Here is a 22,308-nt window from a genome sequence, read left to right on the forward strand (position 1 = left end):
TATCTATCTATCTATCCATCCATCTATCTATCTATCTATCCATCCATCTATCCATCCATCTATCTATCTATCTATCTATCCATCCATCTATCCATCCATCTATCCATCTATCTATCTATCCATCCATCTATCTATCTATCTATCTATCTATCTATCTATCTATCTATCTATCTATCTATCTATCTATCTATCTATCTATCTATCTATCTATCTATCTATCTATCTATCTATCTATCTATCTATCTATCTATCTATCTATCTATCTATCTATCTATCTATCTATCTATCTATCTATCTATCTATCTATCTATCTATCTATCTATCTATCTATCTATCTATCTATCTATCTATCTATCTATCTATCTATCTATCTATCTATCTATCTATCTATCTATCTATCTATCTATCTATCTATCTATCTATCTATCTATCTATCTATCTATCTATCTATCTATCTATCTATCTATCTATCTATCTATCTATCTATCTATCTATCTATCTATCTATCTATCTATCTATCTATCTATCTATCTATCTATCTATCTATCTATCTATCTATCTATCTATCTATCTCCGATGTTACTGTCTTGGTCATGTAGCGGGGCCCATCTGATGCAGGGATGCTGACTTAGCATGCCGGGGTTGCGGTCGTATCGTGCGCCAGCCACACAGAGGCATCCTTGGACAAACTGTACGCCCACAGTCTTTTGTGTACCCATAAATACCACGTAAGCCCCATGGATCAGAACAACACAGGAACAGCTGCCCTCGCAGACATGCGTGTTCCCATGTTCCTCTTTTATCCTGCATGTGTCTCTCTTATCCCCTCAGGTCTCGGCGGCAGGAGAAAAGGCAGCAGCGTGACCCCTGCGAAATGATAGCACGCTAGTGACAATGCTTTGGAAATATTAATCTCGTGGAGATAAACCTTAAAATGCAGGCGATTATCATTGTCACAAAGGCCATTGTGACAGGTGGTGTGGCGGCTGGTTATGTCACACTGCCAAACTTTGTTACTCCACACACATCATTTCATCCAAACAATTTGGGTACTCTCAAATGGGAAAAAAGAATCATGAAATCTTCTTGTTGGCATTTAAATCAGCAACTCCCAACCTTATCTAGGTTTAAAAAGAAAGCAACAATATTCTAAAATGTTTTTGCACTAAACTCCTTTTAGTTACTCCACACACATCATTTCATCCAAACAATTTGGGTACTCTCAAATCAAATGGGAAAAAAAAAATCATGAAATCTTCTCATTGGCATTTGAATCAGCAACTCCCAACCTTATCTAGGTTTAAAAAGAAAGCAAAAACATTCTAAATTATTTTTCTGCAGTAAACTCATTTTATTTATACTCAAAATAGGTCAAAGGTGAAGTAAGTCCAAGTTTTGATCAAAAACAAGATATATTTGATGGATCTGAAGCTAATAGCCTAGCGGTCCGCTAACTTTAAAAAGAGTGATTGTGCGCATTTAGTATATATGTGTGAAGGGCGTCGACCTTGTGTCAAAGGCTGTATTTTGGATGATGGAGTGGACCGAGGTTGCCACAGCAGGGGCCGATGAACCCCTATGGAGTGACTGCAGACTTTCTTGTGCGCGGCATCCACCAGGGGCCCCAAACACAGCAGGGCTCGGGGGTCAGTAACCTGAGTACGGCTCAGCCGTTGTGATAGCAGCCCATGTTTGTGTTATGTAACGCTGGCGGTAGCAATAATAGTCCGTTAGTATTTACTACCATGGGGAAATTTAAGGGCGTCGACAGAAAGAGGAGGAGGGTGTTGAGGTGAATGGAGCCGGAGAAAAAGAGGCCTGACCTGCAGATGGTGCTAAGTGGGAAGAACAGCTGGCACCGAGATGCTAATACCGTTTGGGTTTTATTGTCGGGCCCCATTTCAACTCTTTGCTGACATCCCATAATATCTGATAGATATTCTAGTTAATACAGGAATTATCATTAATAATAATACTACATTTTATTTGTAATTATTGTAAACAATTATAATGATTGTCTGGAAGACGTTGATTCAAAACGATATCATGGTGGGCCATTCAAAAACTAGGTCCGGTGTTTATTTTATTGCTATTTCCTTCATTAAAAACAAGTCATATAGTCAGTCCATGCATATTATCGCATCATATAACGGCTCCCCATTATGGAGAAATGTTGTGTACGTCAACGGAGCATAGGAGGAAAGGCTGAGGTGAGCATCATGCCCACGATTGAAGCCGTTTTTGGAACTCTTCAAACAGCCGAACGCAGGGGCGGGCCTGACATATTTCGTGCACTTCTATTTCTTTATTAGTGCCCATGCATTGAAAGACATGGAATGAAGAGTAAGCGATCTCAGACAATAAATCCGGCAGAGGCTTGCTTAACTGTACCCTGTAATCCCGCTGAGAGTCCTGGGATCAAGGCTACAGCTTGTTGGCCTATTGCAATCATTCCAGCATAGCTCTTGATTAAATCAGGAATCCGAGACGACGGAGAGAAGTCACCCTCTCGGATGGTAAGCGAGGGGGCGAGACATGGAAAGAGTCGGACGAAGGGAGGGCAAAGGTGAATGACAGATTGGAAACAGGGCGGCATTAATTGTGGAAGACAGGAGGGAGTGAGGAGGCGGAGTGGGTGAAAAAGAGGTTTGAAATACCTCGCCACCCGTTCGGGCCCACTTGCCAGCAAGCTGCAGACAGACTTGGCCACAGAGTAGGAAAAGGGAGGGAGTGTTTTTGTAAGTGCGTTCCCAGGGGAGAGGCGGTCATTGTCTACTTTGCCAGGACGCCGATCAGTTGCAGGTCCACTCGGGTTGAGCAAGCACAGTACAGCGTCGCACCTGCTGCATCCGAGCACGAGGAGCTGCAACTACAACAGAGTCAAGAGAAGAGAACGTCGCCATCGCACAAGCATGACAGTGAGTACTTGACTTCAATTCAGTCACTTTAGTTTGGAGTCTACAAAGTTTGATGTGTTTTTGTGTTACGCCTACTTTCAATTCGTCTTGAATATGAATGTGAAGATGATCTAAAAAGATACCGTTTTTTTCCGTGTATAATGCGCCCCCATGTATAATACGAAAAAAGCGGTAAATGAAAAGAAATGCATGTTATGTTGCCAATCAACTGCTCAAAAGGAAATGACAAAAATTATGGGGAAATAATAAATATGCAGTATACTGTACAGATAGAAAATATGCAAAATAGACCAGATGCATGACGTCCTACACTTCAAAAGAAAATAATGGAAATTAGCGTATCCAGAAAATATGTCAATGAAAGGAAACCAATCTTGTTACTATTCAAAATAATACAGTAAAAAAAGTTACATGATTATTATTATTCTATATATTAAAGTTGTGCTGTTTTAAATAGATCACCATAAATGTATTTATTACAAAAATATTTTCACAAAATACAATCTCAATCTTTCCAAACTCATGATAAGTCATGATAAATGTATTTATTATATTAAATATTTTACAAAATCATGATAGAGTCACGTTATTATGTTAAATATATTTTAGCAAAATAAAATTTTAATCTTTACAAAATAAACACGTGACTATGCATATATTCTTTCACTGGAGGCTACACATAACATAGTAATATTGAACGTATGTTATGCGCAGCTTTTGACCTATATTAACATTAGTTTAAAAAAAGCTTTGAAAATGGTCGGCGACTGCCTGTAAAGCTACAAAATATTAGACGTGAAAACAAAAACATTTGATTCCTTTCATTCACAATCTTTTGAATTGGAACAATGCGAGATATTAAAATGAAATAAAATAAAATTAGAATTAAATAGAAGGAAAGTTCCCAACATGAAAAGAAAATGGAATCACAATTTTGCAATCACAGAATTTCTCCATTCACCATTCAAAAAATGCTGGAAAACCAGCCTAGCAGCCATTTTCCATAGTGGGGTGAGCAAGTTGCGGAGTACACCCTGGCACGATTGCCAGCCTCCACTACGTTGGAAAGCCATCCAAGAAGAGATTTCATTTCACGTCGCCTTTAATCAGCGTGGTTTGACATTGTCGGTAACGCAATATTACAAACTGCCGGGTCGTCCGTAGATACGTGACTGTCTTGAAATTTTTGGGGGACATTTGAATCCCTGATGCTTAATCCATGTGCTCAACATCAAGACATCGTCAAAGAGGTCAAATGCTCCATTTAAAATAGAGTCGTTTTCTTCATCTCTGTGCCAAGAGTCCCTCTCGCTGACATTTTCAAAGTCAAGACATGTTTTTGACTGCGGTGCGTCACTAATGTTCGCACCCCTCCCGAATTTACTGGGGTGGAAGTGATAAGGGACTTACTTCAAAGCGTATCATCCAAGCTGTGACTGGAGGAGACAAAGCGTTGAGCATTAAGAGCTGAGTGACAGCTCCAGATGCCGCCATTGTCCTGATAAGACATCTCGTTGATCCCACCCAAAGGACGTAGGAGATAGAACAGGCGTCCTGACACCTTCTGTCGAAATGCAGGCCGGGCTCAAAGATAAACGACTTCCCCAAACTTGCCCTCCTCTCATATTGATCACACGTTTTTTACGCAGGAGGCCGAAATCGCGAAGGAACTGGACGAGCGCTGCTTCCTGTCGGCGCAAGCTATCTCCAACCTCAAGGTGTCCGACCACTTCCAGGTGCTCAAGTTCCTCGGAGAAGGCTCCTACGGCAAGGTCATGCTGGCAGTGCACAGGAAGAAAGGTCAGCGAGCCCGTTTGTGATGACAGTTTGAAAGCTCATTACGTCTCAATTGCCGTGGCGTGAAATTCCCCCCCTCCCCCCCCAACACAGATTAGTCCGTGCAAAATAAAGTGCATCGCTAATGTAACCAATCCTGGCTCGGGTTTCACGCTTATGATGAAACGTCGTGTTGTGTTGGGCAACTGTCGCAGTAATGTGATGAAGGATGGGTCTTTGGATGGCGTCCATTTAGCCTTTTACGCAGCCGCTGCTTTAATCAAGAGCAATTCTTCAAGATTGGATTGCGGTAATATGTTTGTAACACAATCGCCCCCCCAGAGGGAAAGTTAAATTTGTTCACGGGGTTACGGATGCGTAACACAGTCGAACGCTGTTCAATAAAACTGCACAAAATCAAAGGCAGTTAACTAAATGACCGTCATCTGCATAAAAACGGAAACAGGCACATTTGGACAGAAATTGTTACTGTGGACCTAAAACAGATCCCTGAGGTACTCCTTTAGAAAATAGGCAGACAGTCCAGCAAAATGTACATGTTGCGTTCTCCTAAGCAAGATCGACGGAGTAATTCACCGCACGATTTTGTACGAGTTCTTCAAACAGATTTAGAAGCCATCGTATGTTTCACACTTTATTGATTTACAGGAACGCCCATGGCTCTGAAGTTCTTCCCTCGTCAGTCCACGAGTCTCGCGTCCTTCCTGAGAGAGTACAACTTGTCTCTTTCCTACTGCACGCACCCTTCGCTGACTCGGGCGCTGGGCATCTTTTTTTCAACGTCCTCACACTACGTCTTCGCCCAGCAGGCCGGCCTCTACGGGGACCTGTACAGCGTGATCGTGTCAGAGGTCAGTTGACGGATCCGTGATGTTTTGACTCAAATATAAGCACCCAGTGGACAAGATTAAAAACACTACAATTTGAATATTTTGTCCGTGTCAGCAAAAAAGAGATGTGGGTGATGGTTAGCAGGCATCTTATCACTGCCAGTAACAAGCAGAGCAAGCGATAAGAGCGAGAACACGCAGCTCTCACGGCCCAGCCGACAGCAGGATAGTGTGCGAAGTGAGGCGGGAGGTTTCCATTAGCGTCACTGAGTGTGTATGTGTGTGTGCCTTGTTCACCGCAATTGTGTTCACACTGAGTGACGAGTGATCACATCATTGTTGTGTGGGACCAAAACAAATTCTGACAGATGGCAGAACAATGGTCTTGGTGGGCTCTAATTTCTGCAAATCCGTGAGCATTTCTAATTCTCAATTCATGTTGGCTCTCTTGTGTGTGATCCAGGTCGGCCTGGATGAGGAGAGGGTCCAGAGGGTGATGGCCCAGCTGAGCGGCGCCGTGACCCACCTCCATTCCCTCGGTTTTGTCCACCGGGACATCAAGCCCGAGAACATCTTCCTGTGTGACAGTTCCTGCCGCTGGGTCAAACTGGGCGACTTCGGCCTGACCCGGGCCATCGGGTACTCCGTTGGGGCCGTCTGGTACCAGTCGCCCTTCTGCACCCCGGAGGTGGAGCCCGCCAAGGAGGCGGAGGAGGAGAAGGAGTGTGATGTCACAGAGAAGGAGGAGAAGGAGGCGCTTTGGATTACGGTGGAGCCGTGCATTGACAGCTGGGCCTTGGGGATCCTCACCTACTGCCTGCTGACCGGCTGCTTCCCATGGGAGGAGAGCACCGGCGACGACCCGCGCTACACCAAATACAAAGCTTGGTTTGAGCGCGAGAGCGTGGGCGAGAGGGGCGAGGAGGAAGCCGACTGCTACGCCATCATGAAGGAGAATCACAGCAACAACCCGCCTCCATCAGAGTTCCACGGCCTCAGCTCACTGGTCATGGCGCTTTTCCGACAATTGCTCCACCCCGACCCAGAACGGCGAGGGAACCCTGAGGAGATCCTGAGCTACCTGGGAGGACCCTGGCTCATGGAGACGGAGGAGGAGCAGAGGAGGAGGGCAGAGGAGGCCGAGAAGGAGGCCAGGAAAGTCAGGGAGACGGGAGGAGGAGTGGAGGAGATTGTCAGGGAAGGAAGAAAGGAGAGATGAGGGGACATAGGAGGGACTTTTCTTTCTATTTGTCACAAAAAGTTCAGCTTATTGGGCTTGGGGTGGAATTTCAGGGTGAACTCAGAATGCTCTAGATTCTAGAACCATCACCGGAGTACTTAATGGTATGTCCAGTGATTGTATAAAGGTTATTGAATTGCAAATATTAGGTTCTATATTTTCCATAGTTTTTTATTTTTTTATTTTTACACAGTTATAAAGTATATATGTAGATGTCAACTGCTGTTGTATCGATTCCAGTGTATAAATATGTGTTTTATTAACAACAAAAATAATAAAGAGTATGATAAACATTCATGAAAAGGCCAGTAAAATTTGTATGGAGTCACATAAATGAAGATAAAATTACAATATTTTCTCATGTGCCTTTATGTCATTGATGAAAATTGAAAATAATTCAACAGTATATACAGAAAAAAAATAATACATACAAATATACAGAAAAAAATAATACAGAAAGAAAAATCTGTCTAGCCTATTTCACATTCCCATTGTGCCATGTTGGGATCCATATTTTATGCTTGTCCTACATCTGTCAAAGATGGATAATCACTTCATCCAAAAAATAAAAAGTCACTCGCACTCCGGTAACAGTGCCCTCGAAAGAATGTTGGCCGATGTTTTATGGCCGTTCCGAACCCTGAATTACGCATTGATGATTTAGTGATCCCCTAGTCCGAGGAATTTGGAACAAACTTACACAGCATAACAATTTTAGCTGCTCTAATAAAAACAACAAGAAAAAAAGAGGATGTAACGTTTCCAAGTAATGAGTATTTCCATTGAGTGTTTAATTCTGTTGAGGTAGCTCATGCAGTGCCTGCGCGAACCCCAGCTAAGGGGTTACTCAACACACTTTTATAAATAGACCCCCTCACGCGTCTATTTACACACTCTGCACATCATCACCTTGCCGCTACCATCTGCACAGAACAGGCCTGCTGATGCACAGTCAGCCCTAAACCGGCAGCATAAATTGCTTTTTTGGGGTTGCTTTTGTTTTCAGCCAGGCGCTTTGAAACATAAAATGTGTGTTTTCCTTTTGACAATATGATGACAATAATATAGATAAATCACACATCACAAAAAAAGATTCCAATAGAGTCATTAAAGCAGACATTTTGAAACATTTGACCAATAGTCTGAAGGAGAAACAGTCAGTTGTTTTTCTATCGGGCATGACAAAAATAGAAACTACGGTACATGCGTTGGCCGTCTTGCAAAAGCGTCTGCGGGAGGATTGAAGCCCACCAGACGGCTGTGTTTTTCTTTCCGATATCCGTCTTATATTTAACACAGAGCTGCGATATAGTTGGAAAATTCCTCCAGCCATTTTCTTTGGCGATAGTCCTCTTGAGGGTACGAGCTGGACCATGTCCCAGCTGATTTGGCCGACAGACAGGTGAGGCAGCAGGATAGCGGTCGAAGGTCAACAAACCATTTTTTGGGTTTGAGTTACAATTACGTTTTGTCTTTGGGCTTCATTGGATGAGAAAAGCTGGTACCGTATACTTCTCTCAGTATAGACGTGAAACGATAGCCTGATTGATGGCTGTGGTGGGGAAGTAAATACAGAGTTGCAAATTGTTGAAAAGCAGCCATCACATATCCAAATTTCTCTCCACGATCCAACTTTTCGTTATCATTTGGCTTTGTTTACCTTCTAACGGCTTCCGTTACTCATTCCTTATTTGCACTGCAACTCAAGATTTTGGGTTCTCTCAGAGGGGAGCAATGGTGAAACATTTTTCCTCAGGACTCATGGGAGACGTAGAATGGGAACCATGTTCTGGGGGGGAAACGCAAGACGGGTTATGAACGTGTGCTGCAGCGCTGGCATGCGGCTACAAACCGCGTCTGAGTAATAAACGAGCCGAGAGTTTATTATGTGTTTACGCTCCGGTATGTTTCATGCGTCACAGAGGTAGTGGAATAATTCACGACGATGCTCACTTTCTCTTTGCAAACACACCTCACACTGCATTTTCTCAATTCTTACTGCAATTAATTTATTAGTGAAAAAAGATGAGAAAAAGTGCTGTTTTTTTTTAATTTTTTTATTATTCCAAGATGAATCAGTAAGGAAAATCAACCAATGGCTGCACCTGACCAACAACCCTCTTATCACAACGGCCATCTTGTTTTTGTCTTGCACCGTTTTCCGGTTTGGTTTTCTGTCGTGTCGTCGGTTCGACACTGGAAAAGGACGGATCGTCCCAGTTGGATTTTGTCTTTTGCTTGCTCTGCTCCCCATCTGTCAAGCTGTCATCAGAGTCTCTCCAGCGACCTTGTTAGGCCCCTCAGTCTGCCCCCCCCCCCCTCCAAGCGAGCATCCCACCCATCAGGCTCTCTGTGTAACCCCGATGTGCCAGGGAAATGATGGATGTCCCGTTCTTGAAGGTCATCCGAGATGTTTGTTGTTAGCTGAATTGTGAGTGTGACTATGTGGTTGTGTCACCAACAGCTTCATACTCCAGGCTGTTAGGATCCTGAACTCTTATTCACTATATGTGCCTTCTTATTTTTACTTTTTGTATTGTTTACTTGAACGTTTTTTTTTGTCTGTGGACCAATTGGGTGTAATATGTCTTGTCTCCACCGTGGGATGATCTCTTTGTATGTCTTCACGTGAAGAAATTGACAATAAAGCAGATTTAGACTTTGAGCTTGCTGACAAACTGGACAATGACAGGGTGGCCATTTTAGGTCAGTAGTAAACACAATTTAAGAGACTTGTTGGCCACTAAGCATGGGTACTTTTGCCAGGTCCAGCAGTGTGGGCAAATTGAAGTCCAGTAATGCGGCAGCAAATAAAACTTTCAGTGCAGCTACCATTGATCATTTGGCGCCTCCTGCTGGTTGTGTCAAGAAGAGCCCCATATAGATGCCGTCTATATAGATATTAAGTTAGACACGACAGCTTTATGCACTCTCAGAAACTTTATAGCAATATTTGCTTGAATCAATACAGTGTGAACGGTTGCTTGTCTTGAATTGAAAGCCGAATCTGCAAACTTTGTGACATGGTGTGCAAACCACAATCTCACCGCTCTAACAAAATGAGAAATACTCACTAAAATTTGACTATTTTTGTATTTACGTGTGTTTTTAATGTTCCAATGATACACTGAGACACCTTCTGAAATAAGAATTATTAAAATATTGCATTAATCAAATACAAAGGCAGTGTGTTATCAATTAGGCTTATTGGAATGGGGCAGGGAGAAATGGTGAAAACAATGAAGGGATGCGGGAGGAGGGAGAAGGCGAGGAGGAGTGAGAAGAAGAGAAGGAGGAGAAACCAACAAGAGGACAAAGAAGTCGTTAAACAAAAGCAAGTTCGGACAACAGCTAAAGTTGTGAGTATTGTCTTTTTTTCAGTTTTGAGGGCACTAAATAGCAACTATATGTAAAATATTGTTAAAGATTGTAGATGTTCCAGACTGATTGTGATATCCATGCTTGCAATTAAATTATTATTATTAATTATCCTGAGAAAACAAGTACAGATTGTGAAAGATACTAAATATACAGATTCAGTGACTTAAAAAAGTGCTAAACCTGCTAAGAGAATGTTTGTAAATTCAAAGCATAACACCAACATGCTCAACAGGCTGTGTCTAAAGTGATCTTCAGAAAGTGACTTGTAGAAAAGTGTTGATTTGTCCTATCAAGAAAAATCTATAAAAGAATGTGAGAGTGTAACAGAAGAAAGGGTGGAGGTGCTCATATTGGGCACCCGAAAAAAAAAACCCACAACACATTCCTTTGAGAGAACTCACAACTTGGACTAAGCTGCTCTGACACATTGCGAGAGGAATGAGATGCAGTTTGGTGAGCGACAGAAAACAACTCTGGAAAAATACATAAAACTATATTATAGTCATAATCCATCTGATGATTAAATGTATTAACGTCCAGTTTGCCTCAAGTGTAGTTTACTAATCAAAATTGTCTGTAACAAACTTTGCTCAGACCAACCAATCAGAGGATGGCAAAAATGTTGTGTGTGGGTGGGGGGGATTAAAAACTGTTTCAAAACTTTCAGGAAAAGAAAAAAAATGCCTGAAAAAGCCTAGCAAAACCGCTGAACATTATTTGGGGTTAACCAGAAGCACTTTAAATGGTGGCAGATGTGTCCAGACGCCTATTTAAATGTGATTAGTTCATTCTCAACCCAGCCGCATCACCAGTTATAAAAGGGTGTGTACACTTATGCAACTGCATTATGTCAGTTGATTATTTTTCCCTTCCCCTCTCTGAAAAATTCTTAAAATAATTAAATCGGTGAAAAAGTTCAGGCGTTATATTTTTTTTATATACGGTTTCACAAAACGATGGGATTTAAACAAGGGTGTGTAGACTTTTTATATAATAGCACAAATATATTTAAATGTTTTTTCTTTCCTAGTTTATCAAACTCACCTCTTGCAATGGGCAACCTCTCAGTGGTCCTGCTCCTCTGCGGTCTCCATGGTAACACTGCCAAACAGAACACACAAATCTGTTTTAATTATCCTCAGTCGCCCTTGTGTTTGTTGCTTTAAAAAAAAAAGAAAAGAAAAAAAAAAAGACTTCCCTCATGTTGTTTTTCCTTTCTGTGTGTTCCAAAGCACTCGCAGCTGTAGTCCAAGCCCAGGAGAGCGGTAATGTTCCTTTAAGAGTTTCCTTTTTATTTGATTTTTACAATGTGACTTGACTTTTTTTTTTTTTTTTTTTTCCCAGAGACCACAGAGGCACCTGTCGGGACCCCCCTCCCAGCCAGTAAGTGGGCCAGACACATTATTTTATATCTTATGCTGGGAAGTGACAAAATACAAATACATCCAGAGTGTACTTACTGCAAAAGAGAAGAAAAAGTGCCATCTGATTTTCAACACCCACATTCCTGCTGTTGTTGTTTTCGAATTGAGGCAAAGAGCACTTGAAATAACTCGACACACCTAGCAAAATAATATCACAATATCGTTTTTCCCTCTGCAATTGAGAACTAATATTACTGCCGCACTGAGAAGTCAAGAGACGAGCGCTGACTCCAGTCCAGACTACAGTGATCCCTCGCTACTTCGCGTTTCGTTTGTCGCGGCTTCACTACATCGCGGATTTTTTTTCCAAATTAAAAAAACATTTAATTGTCAAAATAAAACTTCTAAATTGAGGAAACATGTGTCTAACCTGTAGGACAATGTAGTATTGCTCCAAATGTTTGTTTACATTCCTTTAGAAGTCCGTTTTCACGTGTTAGCACGATTGCGAATTAGCATCTTTCCACTAACTCGTTAGCCTGCCCAATACTTCTCGTTAATGACCGTACTTCGCGGATTTCACTTATCACTTTTTGGAACCAATCATCCACGATAAACGAGGGATTACTGTATTTGAATGTCTGTTTTATACTGCCCCCTACTGGCCAAAGCGTGCACCCTGGATTGAGCAGCACGTGCGCTTTAGCAGAATGTGTGACACAAACTATTTCGTTTTTTTTTTTTCTTGACGTTTCTTTTTCACGACGTCCTAACTACTTTTTTTTTTAATAAAGTTCTCTGCTTTCAACTCAAGTGTGACGTTTGCGTGTGCAGACTGCAGGGAGGAGATGTACCTATGCACCAGGATGTACTCGGTCCATCGGCCCCTCAAGAGATGCCTGGGTGGGCGTTGCATTTACAGGTGTGCACCTGTGGGCGAATTTACTGCAAAGATCAGTTCAGTGAATATTTTTTTTCTGTTTGCGTCTCAGCGTCCCTCGCGTCTACGTGATCAACAATGAGATTTGCACGAGGACGGTGTGCAAAGATGAGGAGAATCTCAAAGGTGAGGCGGCTGCCGTTAACCAACTCTCTGTGCACTAACACGAGTCCGTCCGTCTGTGACTTTGTCCCACAGTCGAGCTGTGCAGAGAATTGTCCGGGTGGCCCAAGCGCATCACGAGGTCGTCGAATAGGAAACGCTGCCGCAATCGCCGTGGCAACCCCAAAACTTGGGCAAACAAGGCCTGACGGGGGTCTCGGATACGGCCGCCCGCCCGGGTGTCGTCGTCAGCAAAACAGCCCATAACACTATAAATTTCACGCTTGACAGCTACGGGGTCTCCTCAGCGTGTGCTGAGTCATATCTTTGTTTATGTGTTTTAACTTTCAATCGCCCGTGAATACCGTACATTTCATGGATCATGTCTAGCAGGATTTACGACCCTTGAAAAAGATCTATGGAAATAGTTGGAGTATTTTTGCCATTTCCCGGATACCCAACGGAACCTCCATGCACGAGGATGATCTTTTTCCTCACTAGCAAGACAAAAATACGACAAAGTTAAATATCGAATAAATGCTTGAACAGCTTTCCACAAGGTTTTATATCATCGCACAAGTCGTTTTGACACTGCAAGGTGCTAACCGATAATTTCAGGATTTCTTACATGCAGTTGTAGTCCATTAATGGCTTTGTGTCCTCTCACATTTCCTTTGTTCAAGAAAGAAAAAGCACAACATTTGCATTGTTTCTGTCTTATATTTACCTTTGCATATTCATTTCCATACATAACAAATCACAGACGGTAAAACGTTTTGTTAGGGTTGATGCCCGGCCAACATCCATCGCGACATCCACGAATCAACCAAATCAGTAAGATCACAATAACCAGAAACGCAGTTCACAAAAAAAGCGCAGTCCCGATAATGCATCAGTCCAAAATCAAACACTTGACATACATCAAAAAGTTCAAATGAGGTTGGTTGCACAACCTTTGGGGTTGTCGGATGACGACGACAAACCCCCCACTCTGAGAATGACAGGAGATGACATCACTAAGCAGGACAGAGGTCGTGAATAAGCTTAGCCACTAAATGACATCCAACTTGGCTGCCACCTTCATCCTCTCAACGTATTTACGTCGTCTGCTAGTTTTCACAAAGCAGCTGCTCTATGCTGTCTACACTGCAAGTATTGCTGTTGTGCCCTAAGAGTCCACTGCGGGGCGCCATAGAGCAGCACCGCTTGGGGAACCCACTGAATGTTTCTTTCAAGTTCAAGATTATGGTGGTAAACGAGCAGAGTAATAGAACAATGTTGAATTAAGACATACTAACACACAAAGTGCATATTACTGATCCAAAAAATAGGAAACAAAAAAAAAGAAGCTACAACATAATTGACTAACAAACTTATACGCATTGAAAATAAATAGTCTCTGTACAGAAACTGCATTCATTGTTATATTTCCTTAATCACATTTCTATAGAATATTCACAGTTAAAAAGGAGGGGGCAAACAAATTGTTAGGTTTGAGACTAACAGCATTAGAACTTAACTTGATTCATTCGTACAGTACACAAGAGGTGGGTGGCGGGTGGATGGGGGGGGGCACGGTGAGGGTTTACCCTGCTCGGCAGGGAGAGCAGTAGGGACCCCCCTCAAAGGGGAAAGCAACGATGCCAAAAGTGCTGCATAATGTTACTGAGAGAGAGAAGAAGAGAGAAGAGGGAAGGAAGAGCCAAGGGGGACTCTGCTCACTTTGGGGAGTCAAAGTCTCCCCACAGGTCGGAGCCGGCCGTCACAGGCGGATTGGACGGTGCCACCAAATTGGAGTTGCTGGAGTCCAGATCCAGCAAGCAACCTGGCGGAGAAGAATATGGTAAGGCTAGCGGCCGCCGACATTTGAATTTTAAAGCCAACAGCTGGGCAGCTGCCATCCGAGGAAAAATAAATAAATGGAACTTGGACGTCTATAGCCGCCAATGGCAGTGAATGAGTTAACAGATGAGACAAAAAAAGAAAATATAGATATTCTATTGTATCTCAACTATGTGGTTTTCTTTTTCCTTAACATTTCCGACAAAAAACTCAGATTTCATTTTATATACGGGACTGCTTCGAATCAATCTCCCCACGGAGGACCAATAAAGTTATTCCAATTTGAATTTAATTTGTTTAGACTGGCCGCTCTGTCAGGTCCCTTTAATGTAAAGGAACCTTATGGAAACTCCCTTCAGGTCATCTTAGTTGTGATTTGGTTCTATAAAAATAAAAATGAAACCAGGTGGTGAGGTTTCGAATATCAGGTAGCAAAGCCAATTCGTCACAAATTCCAGTGTGTTCAACCTTGCGGTGTGTTTGCCATCCTTTTGGGCACACACAGCCCCAAAAGTACGCTTGTAAAGCTTCCACTAGCAACAGCTTGACGCCGGTCCGCTGATGCCATTTCACGACTTCTTTCAATAAATAAATCCTTTTCCTCTGACCGTCTCCATGGACTCAGTTCACATGCGAGTCGGTGGCAATAAAAATTGCAAGAAAAAAAAAAAAAAAAAAAAGGGGACACCTGGTGACATCAACGATACACAAAATACTCCTGACATGAAAGAAAAACAAAAATACAAGAGACGGGCTAATTGGCCGTATGACCTCTAGCAACGTTTTCACGGAAGCGTACAATTACCTACCTGTGTCATTTCCTCCCACAGATGGCTGCGTGTTATGATTATTAGATCGGGAGGACGGGGGCGGGGCTAGCTTGCCTCCGGGGGGAGGAGGAAGGAGACCAAGGCCGCCGGAACTCTGCGGGCGGGTCCTATCCTTTTTTTTGGATTGCTAAGATTGATTTGGATAGAGGTAAAACATTTGGGTTAGTACATGTCGGACTGCGCAGAATTCTGACTTACGAGTAGGGCCCATATAAGCCCAATTTATCCAAGTGAGGTTACCCCAATGTTGAGCGTGATGGTTTGTCCTTCTTTGAAGCCCAGGTCAAGTTTAGGGGTGGAGTCTGGAGCCTGTGCCTGTTTGCTGAACTCCTTTTCCTGTTTTACCCACCTTCAGAAATGTAAGGACAGAGATTGAAAATGGTTTCATACCACGGATTTTGTTTTTATTAACTATGATGATTGAAATTTGATAGGCCGCATACTTGAAGTGGTCCTGAAGTGCAACGTTGAAGTCAAAGGAATCCCCTCGGTCTCCGAACCCGATACCGATGAAGGCGCTGCGGCCTGTAACAAAACAAGTGATATTTAACTCAACCGTATCTTATATAGGGTGACTGGAAAAAAAAAATAAAAAAAAAGTACAACTATTTTAAAAGGAAATATCTTTCGGTAGCGCTTTAAGTCAAGGTTGGTATCAAAAGTAGTTTCCAAATGTAAATATTTAGGAAGTAAAATAATTAGTCACTTGAAATTTACACGCAAAACAAACAGAAATTAAATAGGAATTTAATGACACACCGTTGTCATCCTGGATGCGGAGCACAAAGTAGCGGCTGGAATCGCTCACGGTTTCCACGGCGATGCCGGGGTACTCGTCCACGGGTGCCTGGGCAAAAAGCTCCCCTGCACATTGGACCAAAAAGAAAATCAATTTATAGAATGTGGCTGAAGCCACATTAAAAGATGGAGCCAGCTGGCGACAGGTCACCTTGGAGGAAGATAAAAAAAAAAAAAAAAAAAAAAACACGTTTGGGCTGCCATAGGACATCAGACAATACCCAAGTAACAGCTGCTTCTCACTCACCGGATATTTTGTCCTCCAGTTTGACATAGGCGACTTTCCCCCGAGCCACCACTCGCATGCGTCCCGACCAGTCGGGAGCGTCCAGCTTCCAATCAGCCGCCCTGGGACGAAACAATTGCAAGAAATGGATGGACGCTTGCTGTGTTTTTGCTGTCTGGTGGAAATTACATCAGCCAGCACTACTGATTTTGAACCGCTGGACATATTGGATTCACATTTGAATACAAGAAGGCTCAACTGATTGGATAAAAAAAAAAGTACCGTCAAAGCAGCTTTAACAAAAGCTATGAAATGAAGAAAACAGACTAATATAAGTTATAAATTGGTGGTCGTAATGTAAGATAAAAAACGTGACTCACTACACCTAATGCCGAATTACTATATCTGCCGGGTGCTTGCTAAGGTCACCTAAGGAGCGATTGGGAATTTCGTGGGACACCGTTTTGGTTCGCGTGATGGCCACTACGATAAAGCTTGAGAGAGTCAAAATGTATGAAACAAGATTGTGTCACTCCTCAATGACAATATGTCCACTTGAGCATCAATCCCCTTTCAAGTGTCCTTGAATCAAGACACAAATGTTGTCAGTGTAGAAATAGACTCATCTCAAATATGATTGTGTATTTCTAACAAATCTGTAGGAACGGAGTATTCTAAAAATAAATAAAAACAAGTAGAAGGCTAACCGGTAGCTTGACGCTACATTGAGTCGGCTAGCAGGTAACGAACGGCGCGTCCACTGACAGCTCGCTGGCACCGTGCAGTCAGGCCTCACCTGATGGCCCGGTTGGAAGCTCGCGGTGGGATTCGGTACACGTTGACTTCTGGTTTGACACAGAGGATAGACTCGTATTCGACCTGGCCCTCCGTCGCCATCTTGCCTTGTTATTCCGTCGGTGAGCGCCGTCGCCGGTGTCGGTGGTGGTGGTGTTGTTGTGAGTCCGTGCGGTCAATGCGTGACCGTAATATATCGAGTAGAACGGCCTTTTCTTTTCTTTATTTATTCTGAGGTACTATTGTGTGATAATATGCGGAATACATGATGATGTAGACGTTGCTTGATTTGATCTGTTAACACTCTCATTAATAGGCTACTTCTACTTTTGCACTCTGCTTGAACTGAATGGTTTCCTGTGTCACTTAAGGCAGACATTACGGTATTATCAATAAACAAGGATGGGTGTCAATGCTGCTACAAAAATGCCCCTTTTTTTTTTCAATTTTAACACAGATCAAAATAAATGAGTGAATACAACAAATGACAAATTAGGCAAAGAAAAGGAAATCGTTCATTTCTGTCCTAAAGTGAATTCAATATTAATTTCAGCATCAGAAAATACATTCTTGTGCTTGACCACTTTTTTTGATGCGACAAGAATCACTTGATATAGCAATTTCAATGCAATTATTTATGTTCTAACCTCTGAATTTTGAGGAAATGTCTTCTTCCCCTTTACTTTTCCCAGTGAACTTAGAGCACAATTTTAGTGAAATTTAGGCTCTGAGTATTTAGAGACCCAAAGGAGGACACATGCAATGGGATGGATGGTTTTTTTTTTGTTTTTTTTAAATGACTTCAAATCTAGTTGGCTGTTACACTTGGCAGTTTTGATTACGTATTTTTTTTCTCCAGTGGCACACGCTACCACAATATGGTGAAACCATAAACACGGCCAGACCTCAGAGGACTGGCATGTACTGCCTCGCCCTTGCCATCAGGGTTTTCCCAAACTGTCAACTCGCGCCCGGCACGTCTGCGAGACCGGACGTCCCGGCCGCAGCCCCAGAGGCACGGACGCTCCTCGCGTTCTCATCAGCGCCGGTCTTTTCCCCTCTGCTCCGTCTGTCTGTTTTAGCTCGGGCCCAGCCCACGACTCCCCTCACACTCTCGTGCACTCTGCGGTCAGGGGAATCCACCCTTTCCCATGGTGGATGTTTTTTCAGAGCTAAATTGTGTGTGTGATGTTAGCGGCCCTCTGCATGGCCATGCCGTTCACACAGACGACGTGCTGTGCATCATCTGGAACAAATTTATCTAATTGATCCTATTATTGTGCGGCGGCCTAATTCCAGTCTGATTCATGTGTGCGGCCTCACTTCATACCGCATTACTAGACGGTGCACCGAGCCCGACTTCTCTGCTCGTTTGATCTTACGCCCCCGACCCGTGTTCTTTTTGCTTCCAAGTGGCTGATCGAATGCCAAACTAAACTCTTTGGAACCGCTTCCTAAATTGACCGCACTCGATTGAGGTCATCTTATCTTACAAATAAATGTCAACACAGCCACATGGCATTTAGGGCGTGCACACTTTTGCAACCACATAATCTCCGATGTTTATTTGTACGTTGCCTCGAAAATTGAGTTGTAGGTGACATTATAATGAGATTTATTTAATTTATCAGAGAAAATAGCATTTGAACAGGGGTGTGTAGACTTTTTATAGCAGTTGAATCCGTACTTCTACTTTCAAAAGTATTTTTTGGGGGGGAGTATTTGTATTTCTACACAAGTACAGCGTCTGAGTACTTTTGTCATATCTTCTCGTATGTAGATGCGTGCAGAAGATTCTCCCGGCCAGACATAGCAGTGCATTTAACCCCTCGCCAAGGACCGAGTGTAGGAAATGCAGAGTCACACTTTCCGAGTACGCCCACGCCCGGCCCGGTGCGCGTGCGCTCGCACACAGCCATACCGTGCAGACGCACATGACCGCAGTCACAAACACACTTTCTTTCCAGTGTGTGAACTCACATCTGTTTCCTGACAACAGTAATAGTCCCAGATCGGGCGGGCACGGGGGCCCCGCTAACAGGTGTTTGCTTTCTGGCATAGAGAAGAAAAGAGGCCGAAAGAGTACAAACAACAGCTTTGACGCACCCCCACCCCCCTCCCAAAAGAAAAGGTCTGACCAAGCATTCTGTAACAACAGTGCAGCGTTACCGGGTGTCGAAGCTTTTTCATTAAAGATAATTAAAGGACGACGGCTTCCAAGTGCAGCTTGCACGATACCGAGTTTGCAGGGTGTGTGTTGTTCTGTGTGTGCGTGCTCACATCAGATGAGATTATGAGGGGCTACATCTCACTAGTTGGGATGTTTGGTATTCACTTTTAAGTATGGACCGATACCAAGTACTGATACCATTATGATACAATACATAGAATTTCAATGAACGCAATGACAGATGATTCCAAACAAGGACTTTTCTTTCTTGCCGACGCTGATGATGTTTCACTGGTGAATTGAACGACCACAGGGTAGCGCCAACTGTTGGCTAGGAAGACTTAATGTCAAATTGTTATTTCTTTTTTGCTTTCAGTATCGGTGCCTGGTATCGGCATCCTTCATGAGAACCTAATACTTTGAAATAAAGGCAGGTATTGGCCCGTTTCTGTTATTTGTACTTGCCCATTCCTAGTTGTGTGTCTGGAAGCGTTTCAGCAGAAAAAATGGCTAGCGTAGTACTGCTACCGGTGTATGTAAGTGTTTCACCCGTGTACAAGTGAAAAAAAAATGCATGGATGAGCATCTGAGGAGTATGTATGGGAGGTAAACCTGCCTTCCCTAACATTAGCATGGTACAAACATCCAGTCGGTGCTGCGGTCTGAAAGTGGTGGCAGATTGATGCAACGCTCACTCACACCATCTGAGGTTCGTCTAGTCGTGCGGTATTTTGCTAGAGCGTGCGAGTCCACGCTGGTCGGTTTGTTTATCCATCTGTCAGGGAACCACTTGATTTAGGAGCCCGGCATGGGCCAAGGAGGGAACTCCGAAAATTGTAGGGCAGAGCGAAAATGCTCAACCACGCAATTCTTATCAGTGAGTTTGTAAATAAATAACAATAGTGATTTACAAACTATGATGAATGCAGGAGACAATTTTTTCATTTTTTTGTATTTGTAACGTGGCCGTCATGCAGATTTTGGGAGGAAACGATTTTTTCTTTTTTAAATGATTTATTTCCCTTGTGTATTTTGAAAAAGCTTACAGGTGTTATCATCCATTTGCATCTCTATGAATTAAAATGTAAAACTTACCTGTCAAATGAACTGTCTTTTATTTTGTCATAAGAAAATGTCCTGCACATTGATCTGATTGCATAAGCAATAAATATTAAAAGATCATTTTAATTAAACGACACAGAAAAAAATGGATAGAAAGAGAGACAACAGACAAACCTGCACGTGTGAAAACATAACATTCTTCGGGGGAGATAATAAATAAAATGTGTATAAATAATACTTAGCTGACTTCAATATCCTTCCGTGGCGCAGCGGTGGCTGCACTGCATTGTAGATGAAACGTCCAGTTTGCGTCCCTTTGAGTCACTCGCGCATCACAAGTCTTTGTAGAAGACTTTGGTGAGTGGAAATCCCAGAAAGCCTCTCTCCGGATTCTCCAGCTGTCCGTCCTCGTCTTCAGCCTCCTCCCCGAGCTGCAGGTAACCCAGTTTCCTGAAAAAGACCTCGCCCACCTTGGACGGGAAGGGAACGTGCGCGTAGACCCGGAAGGCCCCCGTTTCCCTCTCCTTGTGCTCCAGGCTGTGGACAAAGAAGCGCGCCAGGCCCTGCCTGCGGTTCCAACTGCCCGTCACCAGCCGACAGAACCTTCTGACGCCGGCTCGCTTCTCGCTCTCTCGGAAGAGGCAGCCTAAGATTTCGCCCTCGCTCTCTGCCACCCACACCTGACCCGCCGCTTGCTCCCTCTCCGGCGTGATTGGCTCCTTTGACGCTTCTTTGTCTTTTTCGTTGGCTCCAGTTCTGCGTCTTGGCTGAAAAAGATGGGGGAAAAAAAACAACTACTATAGATTTGCTGTTGTAAATTTTACGATCATTTGGTTCCTACTAACCTTCTTTGTTGTGACTTTCTTGCCACTGATCCTCGAGTAAGGATTCTGTAGGATCTCATCGTCCGGCCCCCTGAAACTGCTGCCCACGTAGTCCCAGGAGGGGCGGCTGCAGCCCAGAACCCCAGTGGAGCGCGGGATGGTGATTTTGAGGTAGATAATGAGCAGGAAGACAGGAATGGCCAGGGCCAGGATGAAGGAGTGAATGAGGCAGCGTAGGGCGGATGAGAACACTGCCAAGATGAAAAGGCAGAGCGGACGAGTGAGGATGTGCAGGATGAGGCGGTTTTCCATGCCCTGGCAGCCCTCCTGCAACAAATTCACACAAACATTTTGACACAACAGCCACAATGTTAAGTACTACTGTGGAGATGAGATCAACCATTTCTTCAATGAAATCCAAGCACTTTTCTAACATTTTACGTCTCAGACCAAAAAAATATTGCCAGTAAGATTTATTTTATTTATCGTATGAACAAACCTTTATGAGAGATTTGACCATGTCAACATCCTCCTCCTTCATCCTCCTCAGCACCACTTGATCCAGGTCCAACCTCACCATGGTTACTTGGAATTGGACAACATCCGCTAGTCCCCCAAAAAACACCCTCCTACAAAAAAAACCCAAAAAACATTCACCCGACATTTTTTTTAGTGTTTACAACCAGAAAGCACTGTGGATAGCATCTTTAGTCGGCCGATTTAAAAGCATTAGAGAAGACGCATTCAATGCACCTCATCACCTGCCTATTTATTACTGACATAACCACAACGGTACAAATTAATCAACCATCTTTTACTCAACTTACTGAACTATAAAATCGTGTGCTTGTTTGCTTTGCGATGACTGACCATTTAAGGCGAAGTCGGCAATCGACGTGATTTTACCCGTCCCTTTAAAACACCGATTGCCGCCAGTCCAACATACCTTCTTTACGCACGTCCCAAAATATGTTCGGAAGAAAAATGCGTATTTTGATATTGCGAAGTCCGTGGAGTGTCGCTTCCTTTGATTGAATAACCGAAATGGATTATTCGCAGTTGTGCTATTCTGGATACACACTTCTCCGTCTTAATTTAGCAGTCGCATTTCCAACATGGAAGCTTACGTCATTTGCGTACGTACATTCCGCAATGCGACGAATTTTACGTGAATGGCAACGCGACACCA

At 43.2% G+C, this 22,308-nt stretch overlaps 4 protein-coding genes across 5 annotated transcripts; 2 read left to right on the forward strand and 2 right to left on the reverse strand.

Annotated features, from left to right (window-relative positions):
- Positions 1–2,655: 2,655 nt before the first annotated feature.
- Positions 2,656–7,088, forward strand: sbk3 (SH3 domain binding kinase family, member 3). The gene is made up of 4 exons (XM_061290026.1): positions 2,656–2,918; positions 4,568–4,718; positions 5,364–5,566; positions 6,009–7,088. Exons 1-4 carry the CDS (start codon positions 2,913–2,915, stop codon positions 6,762–6,764), a joined length of 1,116 nt encoding a protein of 371 aa, XP_061146010.1. The 5' UTR covers positions 2,656–2,912; the 3' UTR covers positions 6,765–7,088.
- A 2,910-nt stretch (positions 7,089–9,998) lies between these two features.
- Positions 9,999–13,272, forward strand: mfap5 (microfibril associated protein 5). Its single transcript, XM_061290116.1, has 7 exons — positions 9,999–10,144; positions 11,197–11,261; positions 11,399–11,431; positions 11,511–11,549; positions 12,365–12,452; positions 12,523–12,596; positions 12,669–13,272. The coding sequence occupies exons 2-7, from the start codon at positions 11,219–11,221 to the stop codon at positions 12,779–12,781; spliced, it is 390 nt and encodes a 129-aa protein (XP_061146100.1). The 5' UTR covers positions 9,999–10,144; positions 11,197–11,218; the 3' UTR covers positions 12,782–13,272.
- necap1 (NECAP endocytosis associated 1) lies at positions 13,009–17,258 on the reverse strand. Its single transcript, XM_061290077.1, has 7 exons — positions 17,065–17,258; positions 16,290–16,390; positions 16,004–16,108; positions 15,688–15,769; positions 15,485–15,593; positions 15,224–15,371; positions 13,009–14,397 (listed from the first exon to the last, which is right to left on the reverse strand). Exons 1-7 carry the CDS (start codon positions 17,163–17,165, stop codon positions 14,291–14,293), a joined length of 753 nt encoding a protein of 250 aa, XP_061146061.1. The 5' UTR covers positions 17,166–17,258; the 3' UTR covers positions 13,009–14,290.
- Positions 17,259–20,402: 3,144 nt separating this feature from the next.
- nat14 (N-acetyltransferase 14 (GCN5-related, putative)) lies at positions 20,403–22,254 on the reverse strand. 2 transcript variants are annotated; one of them, XM_061290068.1, is made up of 4 exons: positions 22,066–22,254; positions 21,619–21,748; positions 21,141–21,446; positions 20,403–21,062 (listed from the first exon to the last, which is right to left on the reverse strand). In XM_061290068.1, exons 2-4 carry the CDS (start codon positions 21,697–21,699, stop codon positions 20,628–20,630), a joined length of 822 nt encoding a protein of 273 aa, XP_061146052.1. In that variant the 5' UTR covers positions 21,700–21,748; positions 22,066–22,254; the 3' UTR covers positions 20,403–20,627. The 2 variants fall into 2 exon arrangements, with proteins under 2 accessions (XP_061146052.1, XP_061146053.1); XM_061290069.1 differs by having other exon boundaries at positions 21,990–22,254.
- Positions 22,255–22,308: the final 54 nt, after the last annotated feature.

Source organism: Syngnathus typhle, linkage group LG10 (assembly GCF_033458585.1).
Source record: "Syngnathus typhle isolate RoL2023-S1 ecotype Sweden linkage group LG10, RoL_Styp_1.0, whole genome shotgun sequence".
Classification (NCBI taxonomy): domain Eukaryota; kingdom Metazoa; phylum Chordata; class Actinopteri; order Syngnathiformes; family Syngnathidae; genus Syngnathus; species Syngnathus typhle.